The sequence below is a fragment of the Magnolia sinica genome, chromosome 10 (assembly GCF_029962835.1).
Source record: "Magnolia sinica isolate HGM2019 chromosome 10, MsV1, whole genome shotgun sequence".
NCBI lineage: Eukaryota > Viridiplantae > Streptophyta > Magnoliopsida > Magnoliales > Magnoliaceae > Magnolia > Magnolia sinica.
The window spans coordinates 87966431-87987967 of NC_080582.1; the positions used below are offsets into that span (position 1 = coordinate 87966431).

A 21537-nucleotide genomic window follows, 5' to 3' on the forward strand; every position below is an offset into this window, starting at 1 on the left:
TAAAACGAATATACGAAATTAACGTCATATAGTCATCAAGGTAGGTAGGCCCTACATAGCCTCAGCCATCAAGGTAGGCCCTACATAGCCTCTATCTGACGAGCAGTCGTCCATCGTTGTAAAGTAGTCCCCATGAAGCTTTCGGCAAGAGGGGTAGTCTTGTGCATAAGAATAGCATTTCTAGTCGAACCCTCCCAACCCAACTGACAAAGAGCCGAACCTGACAGTTGATTCTGGTAGTGACGGAATATTTCACGAAATGGGTTGAACCCTTTCGAAGGTAGAAAGGGTAGCACAAAAAAGAAAAAAAATCACATTATCTACTGGCTTCCACAAGAAAGATTCTCCAATAACGGTCCTAATTTCAAGAGCTAGAAAGTGGCATACCTTTGGGAGGGTGACTTCTAGTGTCAATTCCTTTTCATATTCATCTGATGAAGATAATGATAAACCGTTCTTCTCAGACTATTTTCATTGAACCCTACTCCCTCCCTTCAGTCAGAGTGCCTTTGGTAATCACTCATCCTTCAGTCTTTCTAGTGATGGTATTTGCCCAAGTTAGAGGAGAGGTTGGCATAGGCTATATGCATTAAAAGAAGAGAGTACAATTTATGCTGTCCTTTGTGCAGCAACATCTCAACCAATCGAGGGCAAGCAACTATATTTTCGTGATGAAATTACCCTCTTAACCAATGTTGCAAAGACTAATTACGGAGGAAAAAATACATCCAAAGCTACTGGCACTAATATATAGTAAATATAGTTGTTGATGATGATGAATATCCAAACATTATGAGAAGTCGTTAAACATGCAGCAACAGGCTGTGCATCCGAAAGCAGGTAAATGCCAAATTCGAGGTTTGGAGTTTTATGAGTTTTTTAAGAGTCAAACTAAAATAGAGTATTTGGAATGCACCTTTAGCAAGAATGGTCATGAAAGATTAGGTTAAAATCGAAAGTCAATGCATCTCTTTTGCTCTGCTATACGTTCAAATCACATGGTGAGGTGAAGTTACTCGGGCCCTGTTTGGTAGACGCCTAAAAATGAGTACAGACAGGACTCATTTTTAGGGGGTCTTAACAGCTAGCTATCCTTACAGAGCTGAAACACTGTGAACAGGAGATCATTTCCTCTACTTCTTTGCCACTCTTTACCCCAAATTGCTATTTGTGAATCCTTGTTCCTGCAGCACAGGTCATCTCTATTAGTGGTGATTTTCGTTTTTCAAATAATCATGAGTGGAAGATCTGAGGTCAAAATCGGATTCCTACTACCCCTGCAAGATAGATATTCCTAAAATGCATGCTTTCTGACATTCACTTGGGCTGTGAAAAAAAAAAAAAAAGAGGACTGCATTCCCTTCTTATTACTCTGCCATCTAAAAGCTGGAAATTTTACAAAGGCAGCTCAAAATAACTGCTCTCACCCAAAACAAACAAACAATACTAAAACTAAAACAAAGTTATTTTAAAAAAAAAAAAAAAAAAAAAAAAAAAAAGGGAAGAAGAAGAAGAAGAAGAAGACAAAAACAACTAGAATTACAACTAAAATGCAAAAGGCCTACACTATACACATGCGATGCCAGCTTCTGAATCTGGCAAAGCCACACCCGCCGACAACTCTCCATCAGGCACAAATGCTGACACCTTTTCATCGATTCTGATACGAAATAAGCTGGCGGATTACATGGTGTCAGACTCTGGCCCACCTACAAATGGCTAACTGCTTTGCGATGCGGCTGCTGCTGTCGTCTTTATTGGGTCCTCAGGCTTCACCCCAGCAGGAGCTGCGGAGCCCGCCTTTTCCGATGTGGTGTCTTCTTTGCAACTGTCTTCCAGCCGGACCACCTGTGCGAAGCTCTTTGACATCTGCTTCATTAAATCTCCAGAGAAAGGTACTGGAGTCCTGTGCTCAATGCCTGCAGCTGCTGGGGCAGCCACCAGGTTTGCTTGCTGTCTGGCCTTCCTCTCCTGCATCGCTTTCTGCCGATCCTCGTAGAAGTCGAAGTCATCAAGGATTGACACATCAGATTCATAGTTCTTGAAGATGTTAAGCATCTCGAGACCCTGTTCCAATCCAACCTTCAACATGAACAAAAGAGCAAAAGAAATCCAATCAGAAAGATGAAACATATAAGATCTGCAAGGGTATGCATCACATGCAAACTAGAGGAACTACATGCTGTATCGACAGTCATTCACTTTTCGGGCCCTTTAAAACCTTGCATAAGCTTGTAAATGCAGTAAGCCTGATTGAGTATTCAATCCAACACTCAAATATACTTGGCGCATGTCATGCACCGGTGCTCACTAGGTGGATTCCCCCAAAGATTGCCTGCAGCGGACAAACCTCGCCGATCGGACTATCCTATCTTCTGAAAGGTGACAAGATGAAAGTAAGGAACTAAACCTTACTTCAAATGCACGAAGCCCCAGGAGGCCCACCTATGATCACCAACTACTATCGGATAGAAGAATCTACATAGGTTTGCATGATGCCAAAAAACACTCTAATCGGATGACCATAGCCATCCAATTAAGGGCCCACTTGTAGGTCCCACCAACAAAAAGTGTCAATATGGCTACGGATGGGTCGACCTGGGGCCCACAAAAGAATTTGCACCAGAATACAGAAGAAGAAATCTTATCAGATCATAACTCCGTTCGTCGAATTGAAAGGGTTTCAGGTAAGGATGGAACGAAGAGAGGGGTTACTAGACAGATAAGAGATCTTCTTTTTCTTGACAGGTAGAAAACCCCCATCTTTTTGTTAAAAGAAAATGATCAAAAGCATCTGATCGCTGCATATGCAAGAAGAAACCTCAAAGCGTTGTGACTTTTCTCCTGGGATGTAGAAATAAAGATTAGAAATGTCTTACCTCCTGAGTGTCTCGGCTGTTGGTCACGGGCTTGTTGTCATTGTTTTCAAGGATAATATGACGGAACTGGCTGTTGGGGACATCCTTTATGATATGCCACTTGACAGGGAACTGGCCACTCCACTTGTCTTGCTGCCAGTAATCCACGCTCTTATCGAAATCTACAAGCCCCATCATCTCAGCCACCCCACAAAATTGAGCACTGGCATTTACCTGCACATAACCATGAACTGCATTGTTAATTCACAAATTCAAATACCACGAGCCAAGCTGAGCCGGGTCTTGTGCAAAAGGATTCATGATTAAACTCAAGCCTTGATCAACAGAGTAAAATGACCTAACTGAGAATCCTTTTGTACAATGGATTGCCTGAGACCAATGTATTTCAAACATCTGATTGTTTTGAATGCTCTATATAAAGATAGAACATTATAGTTTGACTTAGATTTGAAATGGAATATCAGAATGCAACTGATTTGAACATATCCTATGTTCCCTGACTTCAGACTTTGCAGGATGGGAGAACAGTAAAATATAGAAATAAAATGAAACTTGGGTGACCCAGTCTATCAGTTTGGACAGGATCAAAGCAGTGGGTTGCAAGAAATTGGCAAACTTCCCAGAATAAAATAAAACCATGCTGCTTCCTCCTTGATCTTGGTTATCTCCCTCGCATGAGAGATGCTTTGTGATTCACATGAACAGAGATTGAAAAGGTGATTCACTGCACGGAGTGCAGGATCCGGTGGCCGCTCAAAAGATGGGGCTACCGTGAGCATGCCATGGCCCAAAATCAAGAAGGTCCACTCATCAGGTGGGCCAACTGTCGACGTCAAATATAGACCATTTGTCATCTTTTACTGACTGTCCTTTTTTCTCATGCACAAATAGTCCATTTGATATCCTTCAAAAAATTATGAAAGGGGGGGGGGGTGAAGAAGCCCATCTGATGAGTTGACCAGCCTGATTTCTAAGCCAGGGGATATTCAGGTTGGTCCCACCTGATAAACGGTCCAGATCTCATATGGGTGCTTCATGATAGCATGCCATGTGTGCAGAGATTTAACCACGTCAATCTATCCTCATGTGACCTTGGCACCTCTATGCCTGCATAGCCCAGCATTAATTAACAAAAAAAGAAGAAGAAGACATTCATTTGCCTTTTCATACATTTCAAGCATTTTTCCAATTTTCATACCCAAAACAATAGTTGTCAAAATCCTATGATTTACAATTAACGATTTCAAATTTGAGTCGAATCTTAGGAAAAACGATCTGAATCCCACCTTGAATCCATTTCAAAATGAATCCTATGATTCTATAATTTGAATCCTATGGTTTACTATTTAAATTATACTTGTTCTCTTCTAAACTTTATGTGGCTTTCATTTTCTGATTTCAAATTGGTGGGTCCTTTGAGAATTGTTTAAAAATGGTCAATTATTATTATTATTATTATTTTGAAAGTAAATGGGAATTTTATTAAACAGTGCTGAAAGGCGACAAAGAATACAGGACCACAAAAAACCCACCAACTCAACCATTTACATAGGCAAAGAGCACACCCTCTCCCCACTAGTACAGCGGCCCCACTCCCGAACAAAACCTCAAAGCCCTTCCTACAACCCACTTAGCATTGTGGCTAACATTACAGAAACCCCTGTTTCTCTCTTCCCAGATCAAACAAAGACCCGCCCGCCAGTAAATAAATCCACCACAGAACCATCTTCACCTTCCCGATATGCACACCATGCTAGGCCATAAGAATTTCATCAAAACTCGGCATACCTAAAAGACATTAAACCTAGTGAGGGTAGCATTCCACAACTAGGACGCAAATAGGCAATGGATGAAGAGGTGATTGACCAATTCTGAATCGGCCCCACACATCATGCATACATTGGGTAAAATCATCCCCATTTTCTGAAGATTGTCCATAGTTAAAATCCTCTCTCCCACCAAGCCGACAGAAAGCTGCTACTTTTGGAGGAGCTGCGTATGACCATACATGCTTAGTATACTTTATTCCCCCATCTACTTCTGAAATTGATGAGCATAGATGATGTAGGACGTGGAGCAAGCACGTGCCTATCACAAATGGACCGAAAGAAGTCCAGAAAGAAATCAACAAAGTTTCAGCATAGTTCGATCGATCGATCGATCGATCAATCGAAATTTGGATTTAGTTGAAAAGCTTGCTGGACAATTTTTACTCAGTTCAATTTTACGGGTTTTAGTCTCTGGACATTTTGCGCTATTCCGATTGATCGATTGACGGAATGCGGATATTTGTGTGTTTTTCAGTTTTTGATTCCTTATTTGTTTAAATTTTTCCTAATTGCATCTTAGGGTTTGTTTAAGAGTATTTAAGCATGCAAATTCGTTTATTTGGATAGCTTTAATAAAATTTCTCAAAATTTACCTTCTCTCATGGATTCGAGAAACTTCTCTTGTGGATTCAATGTGTTTATCATTCAAGGAAGACGGTGATCCTCCTCATCACGCCCTTCCCTGTGTCAATAGAGTAAAAAAGACTTAACTGGAGAAGCTTCCTGACGTTTTCCTTCTCCAAACTATTCGGTCCCTTTCCCCACTAACCCGATGATACAACTGAATGAGGCTAAGAAGAGAGGCAAATTCAGCTGCCTCTTCATCCGAAAGGAACAAGCAGCAAGGGGGAACCCACACCACCAAACAACCGTAACTTGAGGCACAATGTGGCATGTGCAGCTAAGATGTCTCGGGTCGGCGAGAGGCTAGTAATTTTTGGGAACAAGATTTGCAAAGGGGTATTACCCATCCACACATCTTCCTATAACCGAATCACCCACCCCCCCCCCCCCCCCCTATCCCCAAGATTATTTTATTCTACATAAGAGAGGAGATTTACAGATTTTGATATTCAAAATCCCAACACAAAGAAATCAAACAAAATCCCAACAAAAGAAATCAAAATATCTTTTTCTTAGGTCCACAAAATTGAATGCCGATTTTTCCAACATCATTCTACACTCAAGAAGGGTAAAAACTATTAAACAATAGTCGTATGTTTTTTATGATAAATTTCTTAAAAGATAAATCATAAAGGAAAAAAACATGAATCCTTTAACCCTGTCATGATAAGTACATCATATACAAGTTCTAAATTGCCAATATCATGACATGTATTACTTTTCTTGGTAAATATTGATGGGAAATGGATAATTGATGAGTTTTAATTTTTCCTGATAGATTTATATTTTTCAGACTTCTTTTCAATTTTTTAAGACATCAAGAAAATCTTACAATTTAAAATACAATTTGTGATCCAATACAATTCAACCCCTATCACGATTTGTGATGCTATAACGATTTCAAAACAATGCCCAAAAGTACTTTTCACTGACTGCCTTGAGTCACAGGGTTCTCTTAATGACTTGACCAAAGGCCAAACTCAGGAAGCAGGGGCCAATTTTTGGTTTTCTAAAAACATCATTAAAAATAAAAGACTTCCCAAAAAGGAACAAAAGAGAGAGAGAGAGAGAGAGAGAGAGAGAACTAAAATGCCCAAATTTGTGGCATAATTACAGTTATCCACCTATTAATCGTCTAATTACACTAATACCCTAATAATTTTAAATCACTTTCTTGTGTACACTTGGTCAAAGAGTTAATGAGAGAACTTCACTAAATGACCAAAGTACCCTTAAAGCTAGCTTCTTGTTTTGTTTACAGGGGATGTAATCGTCTGCAACACTTGTTTCCCCAGTGCATAGAACACCCACACCTTTTGAGGCCAACCTGTTGTAAATGTGAAATCCATTTCGTCCATCAGGTGATAAGTGATAACCCCTATGTTCACCGGACATTGCTATAGATAGGCATGTGAACTCAGAAGTTATAGGCATAATTTTACGTTGTTTCTAATGAAGTGGCCCATCTGAGTTTTTTCTTATCAGGCTGATCTTTCAGATGTACACTGAGCATAAGGATTACATGGACTTATTGGACGTCAAACATACAACATGGTGGGCTCCACAGCATGCTGTTCTACATGCTTGACAAATACAACGATTCCGGTCACCTCTAAGAGGCACAGATTTTGGATGCAAAATGGCATTGTATAGGGTATTTTTATCATTTAAATTAATTTTCTTTGTTGACATTTGACCAGGTGTAGCAAATAAAGTGATTTAAAATTTTTAAGGTATAATAACTGTAATTATACCACAAAGGGAACAAAAAAACAAAAAAGAAGACGAAAAGCTCAATCGGAAGTCGAATATTTACCGAGAACAAAAGGAAGACCGGACAGGCACCTTCTTTCTCCTTCGACTCACGATAAGCAGCGTCCAACTTTCTGTTTCCGCTGGTCGTGCTGGCCCATACACCATACTTAATACTCTTGTGTACATTGTCTTCACTGTATGACTTGATTATGAAAAACTTTGCATCCTTGTATTCAGGGACAAAGTCGGGCCGATTATATAACTCGCTGTTAGCATCAGGAGTAGATACACCATTTTTGGTATCAACGGATGAGTTGCGTTCTGACGTTTGATTCTTAGCCCTCGAGGCCCTGGGACCTTTGTTCTGCTCACCGAGGACATCGAGTGTGCCATTACAACTGCACAAAGAACCACTAACCCGTCCTCGCCGTCTGCCCTTATCAATCGTAATCCAGCTTCGGCCATTCACTCCTAAACTAGAAATGGAGCCACTGAAATTCATGCCCTGATGGTACATTCCTCCATGTGGGTAGCCTCTGCTATAGGAGCTTGCTGCAGATCCAAATCCGTATAATGGTCTCTGCTGTGAAGAAGCCTGCAAATGATTAAGCAGTGTTATCAACAAAAGGGAGTGAGAGAAGGCATAGCGGAGATAGGAATGGCAATATTCAATTAACACATCTTGGACAGAGAAGAGTTGGCAATGGACATGAATGTTAGATGTTTAACATGGCGACTTCAAGATGCTAAAAACTCCTGTTATGTTAATTCATCTAACATATAAAAAATATCAAATAGGGAAAATAGCACAAAGAATAGAGTTGTATGTATCCAGTTATGAGGACATGGGTGTGAATGTCAACTCGAACCTATATCAAGTGCGCTCCAGTGGTACCAGTACCACCTCCAGCTTATGGTGGTACTGGGTCGATGTGGGGCCCATGTGATGTTCTCATGGAATCTCCATAATATGCGTCACCTCAGAAAACACCTTGGACCCACAAACCAGCCCGATCCAAAACTAATGAGGCAATAGTAAAGGCAACAAGATAGGTGGCAACACCCACCCTTGAATTTCATAGGGGTCCACATGAATCATGAAGCAGCCTAGACTGTAGCTCAACCTAAACCTGGAATGGACGAAGAGTATGAACGGCCTTGATTATATATAAACAAAACAGTGGGCCCCCAAATCTAACCAACGGTGGGCATTTCCTCTCAATATGTTGTGTGTTGTGGCCCACCTGAGTTTTGCATTGGACTGATTTTGAAATCTGGGGGCTTTCTGAGGTGATGCATCTCATGGATGGTTTGGATTTTGTGAACACACACATCACTGGGCCCCACATCTTCCTGGTACCCTTAGAGCATTAATGCAGGGGCATTTTCACACCGGGCTTGAGTGGGGTCGCCTGTGGGATGTAGGGGCACACTCAGGGTGGGCGAGGCCCACAGGGGAAGTCTCGTGTTCGAAACTCCTCACCGGGGATGATTAATGTGCATTTAACACTGGGCTCGAGTGGGGTAGCCTATGGGATGCGGGGACACACTCGGTGTGGGCGGCCTGTGTGAGGTGGTACCCATGTAATTTGGGGCCCATGAGGGGGGTTTGGCCGAGGTCCTAACCCATGAGATGTGGGGCTTGGGCTATGAGATAAAAGGGATTAATTCGTCATACTTTAACAGTTCGAGCTTTTAGAGCAAGTGGTTAATTGTCCTGCATCAAATTGGTATCAAAGCAGGTCTCGTGTTTGAGACTCCTTACCGGGGGTGATTAATGCAAGGGCATTTTCACACTGGGCTCGAGTGAGGTCGCCTATGGGATGGAGGGGCACACTTGGGGTGGGTGACTCATGCGATTTGGAGCTCACGGGGGAGGTCTCGTGTTCGAGACTCCTTACCAGGGGTGATTAATGCACATTTCACACCGGGCTCAAGTGGGGTAGCCCGTGGGATGGGGGGACACACTCGGGGTGGGCGGCTCATGTGATTTGGGGCCCACGAAGGGAGTTCGGCCGAGGCCCTAACACATGAGATGTGGGGCCTGGGCTATGAGATAAATGAATTAATTCGTCATACTCTAACAGTTTGAGCTTTTAGAGCAAGTGGTTAATGTCCTACATCAAATTAGTATCAGAGCGGGAGGTCTCGTGTTCGAGACTCCTCGCCGAGGGTGATCAATGTAGGGGCATTTTCACATCGGGCTCGAGTGAAGTCGCCTGTGGGATGCAGGGGCACACTCGGGGTGGGCGAGGCCCACGGGGGAGGTCTCGTGTTCGAAACTCCTCACCGGGGGTGATTAATGCACATTTCACACCGGACTCGAGTGGGGTAGCCTATGGGATGTAAGGACACACTCGGGATGGGCGGTCCGTGTGAGGTGGTACCCATGTGATTTGGGGCACATGAGAGGGGTTCGGCCGAGGTCCTAACCCATGAGATGTGGGGTCTGGGCTATGAGATAAAGGGATTAATTCGTCATACTCTAACAGTTAGAGCTTTTAGAGCAAGTGGTTAATTGTCCTGCATCAAGCATGCCTTGTGTTTCAAAGGCCGTGCCATGTCCATGCACAAAGAAAAACTAGGCTGCTTGCAGATGGGAGAAAAAGTAACACCTGAAAGTTCTTATGTAAATCATAGGCACTTGACTATAATACTATAAGAAGACGAAAAAGAGAATAGTTTCATGAAAAAATAACAATACCCACGACTCTAGTGTAGCTCGACTGAAATATTTTGGCAAATTTACAAAATGCTAAAATTAAATTATTGAAGGTTGAAGAATCTGCAACTCGAGGTTTCCATGCAGCATGTGGCTGCTCACGACATTTGCATTTATATTCATATTCAGGTGCTTTTCTCACTTAATGATGATTTATAAATAGCTGTGGTTGAACTTGGAATGAGATTAAAAAGCGAAAGAGCCACAGCTCTACCATTAAGCTTGCAACTGAATCCTTCTTTTTCTGTTTTATTTTCTGAATCAAGATTAAGGTGAGCAAAGTGGGTAGGGTTAATCAAGAATGCAATCATCTTTACATATTTTCAACACAAGTAACAAAATTAATCATCATCATCTAAGCCATATCCCAACTAGTGGGGTCGGCTAAAGGAATCCTATTCCGCCATTCCACTCTATCAATGGCCATAACTTCAATTGGACCATAGGCCAAGTCTTTTCTTGATATCTCCACCCATGTCCTTTTGGGCCTTCCCCTAGCCCTTTTAGAGCCTTCAACTCACACCAACTCACTCCTAACCAGCGCAGTCATTGGTCTCCGTTGCACATGAGTGAACCATCTAAGTCTACTTTCCTCATCTTATTAACTATTGGTGCCACTCCTAAGTTCCCTCGAATGCATTCATTTCTAATTCTATCCTTCCTCATCTTGCCAATCTGATGAACATGTTGTTCCTTAAGTTAACTGACCAATATTCTGTCCCATAAAGCATGGCTAATCTGTTACTTATCCAATAAAATTTCCCCTTCAGTTTCATTGGTACACGATGATTGCATAAAACTCTAGAGGCACATCTCCATTAACAAAAATAAAATAGAATAATAAATGTAACTAGCCCAAAAGGAACCATTTAAAAAGCATGCGAAAAGTCTATACGTTCTGTAGAAGTTTACTTTATGCAGGTAGGAAACCATACCATTCCAGCAGCTGAAGGGGTGGTATTGTGCCCAAATGATCCAGCTGTGCCTATTGGTTGCGGTGAAGCTGCAGGTGATGACAATGGAGTCAAAGATCTCTGCCCATCTGAGGACTTTGACCAATCTGACCAAGGACCGCCAGATCCAAACACATCATACCCTTGTTGTAAATCATAGACAGGAGGATTACCAGAGCTACCAGCGAAGTTGCCCCTACTGAATGACCCGTATGGAAGGGGGTAACCAGGCCTTGGTCCAAACAGCACACCATTGGAGTTGGGGCTATCAGTAAGGAAAACACCTTGTTGTTCAATGCCAGTAGGAATTGACAGTTCAGCCTGAGACATGGGGATTGGTGAAGTTATATATGGCATGCCGGGAGAGAGAGGTTGTTGGTAGTAAGGGCCCGTATGCGGAAATTGTTGTGGAGAATACAATGGGCCATCACTCCTCATGTTGGGCAGTGGAGTTGTAACTGGAGAGTAAGGTCCGTATGGCACTTGAGGACTATATCCATAACCAGGATGAAACATGAGAGACGGACTCTCATTGTAGATGCCCTTCAACATACCAAAAGAAAAACACATGTTCATTAAGACCTCAATGGGAAATGGAGACGCAATAACACGAAGATAAGGATTTATACTTACAGGTGATCCAATTTCTACACCTTCGGCATTTACATACCGTGAATATTCATCCCATTCTCCAGCATTATCGTAACCTGAATAAACATAACATATGGGAAACATAGGCCGATTAATGATGTTGAATTGGAATTTGTAATGTAAGCTCAAATGCCCCAAAATGAAGACACAAATCTATGATGTTGCCTATTCTATCTATCTTACATGTCTTCCTTCTATCTTTTTTTTTTGGTTTTTTTTTTTTTTTCCAGATTTTGCGCAAACTAAAACTGTAATAACAACGGAAATCATGAATCTGCCCTTAACAAAATAATATCCCCTATTTGTCCTTATTGAGGGCAATTTTGCCATTTCCCCTCTTATTTTAAAGCATTAATCATAGAAACACGAAAGCAAACCAATTATTATGTTTCTTTTGCATCTTATTGAAGCTGGAAGCACCGGAAATGCGATAAGATGGAAAGAACCTAACAACACATGCTACGACACATGGCAATGCTTACCACAAAGCAACACATGCTCATATTAGAAAAGTAATTCTCCAAAGAGAAAAAAAAAAAAAAACAAAACTTTCATTCAACGAGCTAATAGTCACACACACACCCAGGAGGCACTATAAATAGTTTAAAAAAAAGTCTAAAAGACTAATAATCACGGAAATTGCTAGTGTGACTTAAATAGATATTATTCCCCATCTGTTCCTAGTCATGGTAGTTTTGTCACTTCCCCTGTTGTTTTAAAGCAATAATCACAAGTAAATACTAACACCAACCAGTCATTAGATGGATCCCAGATGGGCCTCAAACACATGAGCATGAGGCACGGTGGACAGTGGATCTGTGTGCATCAGAAGATGCCAAAGGCAGCAACACAAGTCAAACACCGTTAAATCGGCCATGTGAATCTGCATGCTTCTGAACATTGATTTTTTCTATGAATCGTGATCCCAACGCCAAAAAAAAAGTGTGGGATAATTAAAATATGGGTATGATACGGTGTACACTAGTCTCCCACCGTCTAAGGATGGTAGGTAGCAAACTGGGAATCCAACGAATACTTCAAAATGGAATTTGAAAATCCCAGTTTGAAATGGGTATAACCATCCTGCCCACCATCCTTGGACAGCAGGAGATTGCTGCATCGGGGACCCCAAGGTCACAGCCATAACTTTCCCACAACAGAGAATTTTAGCAAGAGATCAAGCAACTAACCCCCATAGTAAAACGACTGTGTTTGGGCCTGAGGAGCATAGACATTGGATGGATAAACAGCACTGCGATCTCCACCTGTGCCCAAAGATCCCTGATGTCCTGCTGTATCCCTTGAAGGGCCCATGGTGGTTGAATCATGTGAGATGTTGGGATACACCATCTTCTCGCCTTTTGTGGAAATAGGCTAATACATATGAAATGCAATTGTGTGAACAGCATTCTGTCTAAATCTGGAAGCAGCAAAAAACAGTGTCATGAAAATATTGGCAATACCTGTTCCTTAAAAGTCTCTGCTTCAGCTGTTTTCTCTTCAGCATCTAGTGTCAATATGTCAACCGACCCTGAAGAGTCTAGGAAAGCACAATCATTACAAACCACGGATAAGCCAGAGCAATTTAAGCATAATGAGATGTTAGAAACCTAGGCATTCATTAAAAAAGAAATAAATTATTCAAAAGAACCATAATGTCAGACATTCTTTCATAAAATTTTCACGAATTTTCTGAACACAACAAATGGCCCATCAATAATTTGGAGTGCAGTGGGGGTTTTCAGCAATCAAGGGGAATCTGGTATCAGCGGTGTTATCCAGAAAGACAAGAGAGAGATTAATTGGTTTTCTTAGGTCCCACTGGTGTGATCGATTCAAATGGTGCAGAAATTCTTGCTATTAGAACAGGGTTGTGCACCCTCAAAGATCGTTTCTCTAGGCAGGTGTTTTATGTTTAAGTTAAAGAGATTTTATTCAAGCATCAAGGCCAAAAGGGGGAATAAAAAAGGAAAAAAAGAAGAAGAAGAAGACGTTTCAATGGCAAACACAGAACTAGGTGAATAGATAACAAATATCATCTATCTGAAAATAATAAAGACCCCGATCCCCAAGATCCCATGAACTGATCCCATCCATACCCATTGAATTCTTAAATGATGGTCACCCATGCTATAACCATGTTCATCTTAGAATATCTATCCTGCATGAGATGCATTATGCAAAATGTTCTACGTTCCGCTCCTTTCATATCTACCATAATCGAGCAAGCAAAGTGAGCCTCCACAATAGAATCCTCTTGTGCCCCTATTTGACCCCATTGTTCAAAGTATTCCCGATATTATCATCTCCAGCTTAGAGAAATCGATAACACTTGTAGCAATACCGATAGCACCAATAGTATAAAAAATCCCAGGTATCAGTGATGTATCGCTAAGCATCACCAATGTATCGATATTGCCAATGTATCACCAATATTTTCGACTATGTAAACTCCAGGTTTTGCCTGCATCGTCAATGTCTCGATATCTCCAATGTATCGCCAATATTTTCAACAACGTAAATTCCAGGCGTCACTTGTATCGCCAATGTATCGATATCCCCAAAAAAATGTTTATTAAAAAAATCACATCTCAAATTTTTTTTTATGGGCATGGTTTTATGTAGTGATCAAATTGTTGACGATATTATCATTAACGCAACATGGGCGATATCAAGACCACATTCTTTTGTCTCCTTTTCAGTTGTCGACGATTTCTCAGCAAAATATCGTGTGCTATCGATATTCTGAAATATTGATGGAAGGTAGGATGGTTGGATGGGATTGATGAGATGGTAGGACTAATTTCTTACAATAACACATGCTTTTAAGCCCCCCATTAAATGGAAACTTATTAGTATGCATTCTTTTTGCAATTTTTTATATTCCTAAATATGTGTGTTTTAGTAGCTCTTGAAGAAGTTTCCCAGAAAATTTCCATTGTTTTTCCCATGTTTCCCCACATTTTCAATTATCAGCGATATCGATGTTGTTTTCGTATCCCTGGCCAACGAAACTTCTAGCAATACTGATACTTCGAACACCGTTTGACCCCATGCCAAATAATGAAGAATGCATCGATCCTTTTAGGCATCACCAAGTCACCACAACGATTATCATAGAAGGGTGATCATGGTAGATGATTTTAAAAATGTCATCTTGTGGGTGTCTCTGAAACCGAGGAGGATATCCTTTACTATCAATGAAATTTGCTCCTGGTGACCTTGGCCTCATTTCATCACATTCCCTAAGAAGAGGATATCCTTTAGCCAAATTAATGTAGGGGCATTTTCACATAGGGCTCGAGTGGGGTTGCCTGTGGGATGCAGGGGCACACTCGGGGTGGGTGGCCCGTGTGAGGCAGGTGGCTCGTGTGAAGCGGTACCCACGTGATTTGGGGCCCACGAGGGAGGTTTGGCCGAGGTACTAACCCATGAGATGTGGGGCCTGGGCTATGAGATAAAGGGATTGATTCGCTATGCTCTAGCAGTTCGAGCTTTTAGAGCAAGTGGTTAATTGTTTTTCATCAAATTGGTATTAGAGCGGGAGGTCTCATGTTCAAGACTACTCACCAAGGGTGATTAACGCAGGGGCATTTTCACATCGGGCTTGAGTGGGGTTGTCTGTGGGATGCAGGGGCACACCCGAGGTGGGCGGCCCGTGTGAGGCAGGTGGCTCGTGTGAGGCGGTACCCATGTGATTTGAGGCCCACGAGGGGGTTCTGCCGAGGTCCTAACCCATGAGATGTGGGGCCTGGGCTATGAGATAAGGGGATTGATTCGCTATGCTATAACAAATCGAGCTTTTAGAGCAAGTGGTTAATTGTCCTGCATCACAAATGCTAGAGATCACAGGAAAAAAAAAAAAAAAAAACACTCTCCAAATCTTTTATCGAATAAAGAAACGGCAAACAAAAGAAGTTTTATTCAAATCATCATAAAAATGCATTACACCTCCATAGCATAGCCTTATATAGGCTTTAAGAGAGAGAGTGAGAGGCCCTAATAATAGAAAATGAGCAAATTGCCTCTAAATCCCGTCACTACCATATGGGCGTTGTATAAATGGGGCATAACTCACTCAAATGCAATCATAATTACATGATCTTGAGCTTGTTTGAAAGCTAACTCAATGGCCTATCAAATGGGACCAATCTCATATCGTTCGAATATCATTTGGTGCCCCAAAAGTGGCCTAACAAAAAGTGATGAAAATACCAAGAAAAAAAGAGAGAGAGAGAGAAAAAAAATTATTAAATAACCCTAATAAATAACTAAAACAAATACCTCCAATAAATATAATGACCATCAGATTGATCTTCTCAACCCCACAATGTAATCTAACCGTTGATCACATTAGATCGATTATCAGTCTACGGATTTAGTCCAAACCATCAATTAAGACAATTCGAATTGGTGAACTCTTCAAATCTTAATCAATCAACTTACGTGGCCATTTGGTTGCATCAATTCCACCTAGGTTCGAAAAGAACTCGTCCTCAAGTTAAAATTGATGGTCATAATCTCTTGCAAAGATCCTCGTTTGTAGCGGCTCTTCTTCAACTTCGTTGGCAATTGATGGTAGAGATCAACATACCCGATGGGTAGCTTGTGCATAATATAGTGTTGCATACGCACAATCTTTTCTTTCACTACTTGGTGGTCCTCCATCTTCTAGGCTTCAATTGTGGCCCCTTCATCATCGTCGACTTTTGATCTGTCAGCCTTAATTGACATTGAGATATCACCATACTGATTGTGAAACTATCCATCTTTTCGACCATCAAATCACCCATACTTGTTAATCCTTCAATCTCCTCTACCATGCTTGACGGTTGATCATCAATTTTCATTGGCACTTCCTTCGATCGAGTTGTTGATCCATCGGTGGATGTATCCATGGGTCCATCGAACAAGCCAGCAGTGGATTCCTCTTGAGTCGCCACACTTGCTTCAAACATATCGTTCTTAGAAACTCCAGAGATAATGTATTGAAGTCCATAGCACTTTTCTTGTTCAATCAATGGCTCAAAGAAAGCTTATAGCCTCCTTGAATTCCTTGAATTCTTTTGCAATATCTTCCTCGAATGCTCTAATCTCCTTCTTGAGTTCCCAAATATTCTCTTCCTATATCTATTGGACATTCTTAGCCGTCCCTGACATTTTCGTGTGATAGGATGCTTTTTGAACAACCGACATATGGTTGCTATCGTTCATAACATCAGAAGGGGTGTTAAAAGGAATCCCCATAAGGCACATATAGAGATGGTGTGACCTAGGGTGATATGAAGGATGATCCTGATTATTGAAGTAACTCGGATAAGAATAATGTGATGGATATGGACGGGCATGAGAGTCCAAATAAGGATAATTGTACGAGGTATATCAACATCTTCCTATCCATGACATCTCTAAGAAAGAACATAAAAGAATATAGGTTAACTTTTAGGCTTGAGTTCTAAATCTAAGGGTTTTGGGGGTTTGGGACGGGTTTTGGGGAAGGAAAAAGGAAGGGGGGAAGGGAATTGATGAGTTGGAATGGGAATAGGATTTCGCAACATTGGAAATGGTTATGGTCAGGGTTTAATGTGTTTGATTTTTTAAAAAACTTGGTAAGATTGGGGTTTGAAGAGTTTGGAAAAAAAAAAACAGAAAAGGAATAGTTAAGATTTGGGAAGGAGAAGAAGAGGGGAAAGGAAAAGAAAATGGAAGATGAAGGATTGAGGAAGAAGGGAAAGATGAAATGGAAGGATTGAGATTGTGGGGAAAAAAAAAAACCACCAACCCTCTAGCCGAATGTTAGAGACCGCAAAAAAAAAAAAAAAAAGAAAAAGAAAAAAAAAAAGCACCCTCTCTAAAACTTCTACCAAATAAAGAAACAACAAACCAAAGAAGTTCTATTCAAATCATCATAATAATGCACTACACCTCCAAAACATAGCCTTGTACATGCTTAAAAAGAAAAAAAAAACGAGAAGCTTAATAATAGAAAATGACCAAACTTCCCTTGAATCTTGTCTCTACCATATGAGCCTTATACAAATGGGCCATAACTCGCTCAAATGGAATCAAAATTGCATGATCATGGCCTTTTTTGAAAGCTAACTCAATGGGTTATCCAACGGGACCAATCTCATATCATTTGGACATTGTTTGGTTACCCAAAAGTAACCCACAAAAAAATTGGCGAAAATACAAAAAAAAATAATAATAAAATAAATACTTAATAAATCCCTAATAAATAACTAAAACAAATAAATCCTATAAATATAATGACCATCCACTTGATGTTCTTAGCCCCACAATGTAATCTAACCGTTGATCCTATTAGATTGATCATCAGACCATGGATTTGGTCCGTAATTAAGACAATTTGAATGGGTGGATTCTTCAAATCTCATTCAATCAGCTTGTGTGGCCATTTGGTTGCATCAAAGGATTGTGTTATTTAACTTCTACTGTAAGGTAGCTTCTTCTTTATTTTGAGGGGGGGGGGGGGGGGGGTGAGGAAAATGGACAAAATATTTGCGGCCAATGGTAAGAATATCTAGACAGCAATCTACCAAATAACCAGGCCACATCTTCTAAGGAGATATGCCATAGGACAAAAACAACATTACATCTGAAAAAGATACTGGCTAGCCACTAAGGGGTCATTTGGATGGTGGTAAATGGGGCAGCTAGTAAATGATTTGCTAGTAAATCATTTACTAATTGTGTTTGGACGCTCTTAATTTGCTTGGAAATGATTTACTAGCAAAGCCCCCTTCTCATTTAACAGCAAAAAGGTGAGTTTTCATTTACTAGTAAATGAGGAGATGAAAACGGCTCTATTTTTTTTTAATGAAAGCCCATAAAGCAGATTTCATTTACCATTTACGGGCTATCCAAACACTGTAACTGATTTACAACTTAAAGCCAAACAGATTTACAGCCTTTAAGTGATTTACTAGTAAATCATTTGCAACGTAAACCATTTACCACCATCCAAATGACCCCTAAGGGTCAATTGAGACAATTCAATTGCACTCAAAAGTTGAAAAGGTAAGCCCAACCAGTGGCAAAGGTTCTCAAATTACAAAGCTTGATTCCATCTAAAACCTGAAAATGTTGTAGCAAATATCCCTAGATATACCAACACTATTCTCAGATCCTGGCAAGTCAAAATCCCATCTTAGTCCATACAGTACAGATACAAGATTCCAAGCATAACCCCATACACCAGAACTCAACATCATCATGACCCAATGCACCAAAATTATCAACGAAGTTTTTTTTTTTTTTTTTGAAAGATGAGCTATCAACAAAATACAAACAGCATGCAGACCCAAAAAAAAGTTCAACACTATTGTGTGATTTTCGTTTTGTAACCAATGGAACCTGAGTAAGACCCAATCTTGATGAAACCAAGAAAACAAATGGGTGCTTTAGCTTTTTACATAAAACAGTGGCAAATAGGATACAAAGAAAGTTCTTCAAAGTCATCAGCTGAAAACATCATGAGAGTTCGTGAATCTGAAACACAAGTTGATTCAATGTCCCATCGGATCAAGCCAAGAACAAAATGAGTTTTTATCATTTTGCATATAACCATGATTAATAGGTTCTTCAGCTCAGTCAACCACCCCCCTCCTCCCCAAAAATAAAAAATAAAAATCCATTCATGAATCTGAACAAATCCCAGTTCAAAACCTATAAAATCAAACCAAATGAAATGGGGATTTTGTTAATCTTGCACCGCAATAAGAGATTAGCAAAAGAGAGCTCTCTTATATGTAATTGACAAAGAGCCGACGAATCAGAAACATAATACGATTCAAATCCAATCAAAAAAAATTTTGTTTTTTTTTAATTTAAAGAACTAGATGCCTTCTAGTTGTTTCGTGCATAATTTCAAGAATCGAGCAAAACTCAATTCAAATCCAATCAAAACAAACCAACCACGAGTTGGGTTTTTTTTAAAAAAAAAAAAAAATTCCACACAAAAGAGCAATAGATTCAAAAAGAAAGCCAAGCTCTTTACGCCACCAAGCAAATGATTTTCGCAAAATACACAGGAATCCACGCATCCAATCAAAACTCCCTTTGGAACCAATCAAATCGGATCAAATAAAGAACATGCCATGGAGAGAATCCAGTCCTTTAATTCTTCAAACAAGAGAGTCAAAAGAAAGAAAGAAAGGCAAAGGAATCTGACAAAAAAAAAATGTATAGAAAAACAGAAAGATGGGATCTTTCACATACCAGTTGAGATGATTCGATCCGGTGCTTGTTGGGTCGTTGCCATCAATCAAAGATCTCCAAAAGAAGAATCTTGAAGTCTTCTTTTTCCCTCTCTCTGGGGTTGGGTGTTTTTCTCTCTTTCTTCCACTGAGAGAGGGGGAAAGGAAAAAAAGAGGGGTATTTTGGGAAGGGAGGAAATCTCTAGTGAAGAGGGTTGAAAGAGGAAAAATCCACGTTATGGGCAGCTTGGGTTGCTTTTATTGTAGTTTTCTTCTTCTCACTTAAAAAAAACAAAACGTTTTTCCAACCGGCCTGGACACCTCTTTCTTTCCCTGTAGGGACTGACCATGGATAGATTTGGCTAAGGCGAGGGTAATTTGGTCATTTTATAATGGGGGTGGAAGGGTATGTCGGTCATTTGAAATTTATGGATTAACTGATGAGCATGGCCCATCTTAGTACATGGATGCGAGCCCCGCGAGCAGGCCCAAATGGACCCGAATACCTACAACTTTAAAACTATTTGGGCCCACCATGTTGTCTGTGTCACATCCACTCCGTCCATCAGGTGCAATCGACCATTTAGGTGCTGGGGTCAAAAATCAGCCAGATCTATAAGTCAGGTGAGCCACGCTACAAGGAAGAACGAACTTGGATGCTGACCATAGGTTTATGTGTGTGACGCAAAGGAAGATACAAAGTCAGCCAGATACATAACTCCCATAGGTGTGGCCCATCTGAGTTTTTATCAGGCTGAGCTTTAGTGTTCTCCTATGATAGACGGAGTGCATTTCACATATGCAGTGATGGGCCCCAGAGAGCTTGGGTTGGGTAATGTAAGGCTCCAGGGCTATCAGGTAGGGGGTGGCTGGCCCTTGATAGGATATTTTCTTTTTTTCTTTGCGTCTTGTTTTTTTTTTTTTTTTAGCTCTAGACGTACAGATCATCCATCTGGACCATCCATCCCTTCGGTGGTGTTCATAGGACGAATGTCGGTCATTTTTGTTACAACACAAGTTTTTTTTTAAGTAATATAGACATGGAGCCGATCGGTGGCAAACGCGGCCCAAACGTTTCTTTAAAATCTTAAGCAATTCAAGGTGGGCCCTATTGAATGGATGTCTTAAGCTGGTACGTGGATTGAGGGGTGAACCCAGCACCATCTAGCTAGGTAGCTAGCTGGTGGGAAGGCTCGTGAGCTCCACCCTGATGAATGTGTTTTATCCATGTGATACATTCATTTGTCCAGCTAAAGTGTATTATGGTAAAAAGTAATGGGAATTGAACTCATATCATTCATCCAAGACTCTTTAACCTTAACCTTATGCATGTTTGATCTTATGAGCATGTTCGATGACAAATAAGTATTATAGTAGCAGGCCCTTGTAGGAGTGTACACGAACCAAGCTAGCTCGGTTAGCTTGTTTGACTTGACTCAAAAAAGCTTGATTCGACTTGTTTTGAAGTTGAGTTCGAGCTGAGTTGAGCTGATTTTTTGAGCTCGAAAATAAGTTTGAGCTGAGTTCGAGTAGGCCCCAGCTCGACTCGACTCGACTCGGATTGAATCCAGCTCAAATCGAACCAGTTTAGTGACTCAATTACTTTGCCATTGATGTTGCTCGCCTAGTGTTTGATAAAATGATTCAATAAAGTGTGGCTGGTGGCAAGGAAGGTTTGTACATGAAACAAATATCTTTTTTTTTCTTGGTTTTTATATTGCTTAGAAAGTGTTTGATAAAATGCTTGTAAAATCATTGCCTCTGTTTCACATATAGAGAGATTTTGAAGGTGTAGTCCAAGTGTTTGTGGAAACACTGCAATGGCGAACTCGGCTCGATCTCGCCCGAGCTGGTGACCGAACCAAGCCGAGCTGCCCAATCAGGCTTGAGGACCAAGCCGAGCCA

General features: G+C 40.7%; 1 protein-coding gene across 3 annotated transcripts; it reads right to left on the reverse strand.

Moving 5' to 3' along the window:
* Nucleotides 1-1334: 1334 nt before the first annotated feature.
* Nucleotides 1335-19926, reverse strand: LOC131217660 (YTH domain-containing protein ECT2-like). Of its 3 annotated transcripts, none has more exons than XM_058212609.1 (8): nt 19655-19926; nt 12877-12944; nt 12604-12787; nt 11396-11469; nt 10745-11305; nt 7149-7682; nt 2880-3092; nt 1335-2082 (listed from the first exon to the last, which is right to left on the reverse strand). In XM_058212609.1, exons 1-8 carry the CDS (start codon nt 19695-19697, stop codon nt 1720-1722), a joined length of 2040 nt encoding a protein of 679 aa, XP_058068592.1. In that variant the 5' UTR covers nt 19698-19926; the 3' UTR covers nt 1335-1719. The 3 variants fall into 3 exon arrangements, with proteins under 3 accessions (XP_058068592.1, XP_058068591.1, XP_058068593.1); XM_058212608.1 differs by having other exon boundaries at nt 12877-12953; XM_058212610.1 differs by lacking the exons at nt 12604-12787; nt 19655-19926 and having other exon boundaries at nt 12877-12897.
* Nucleotides 19927-21537: the final 1611 nt, after the last annotated feature.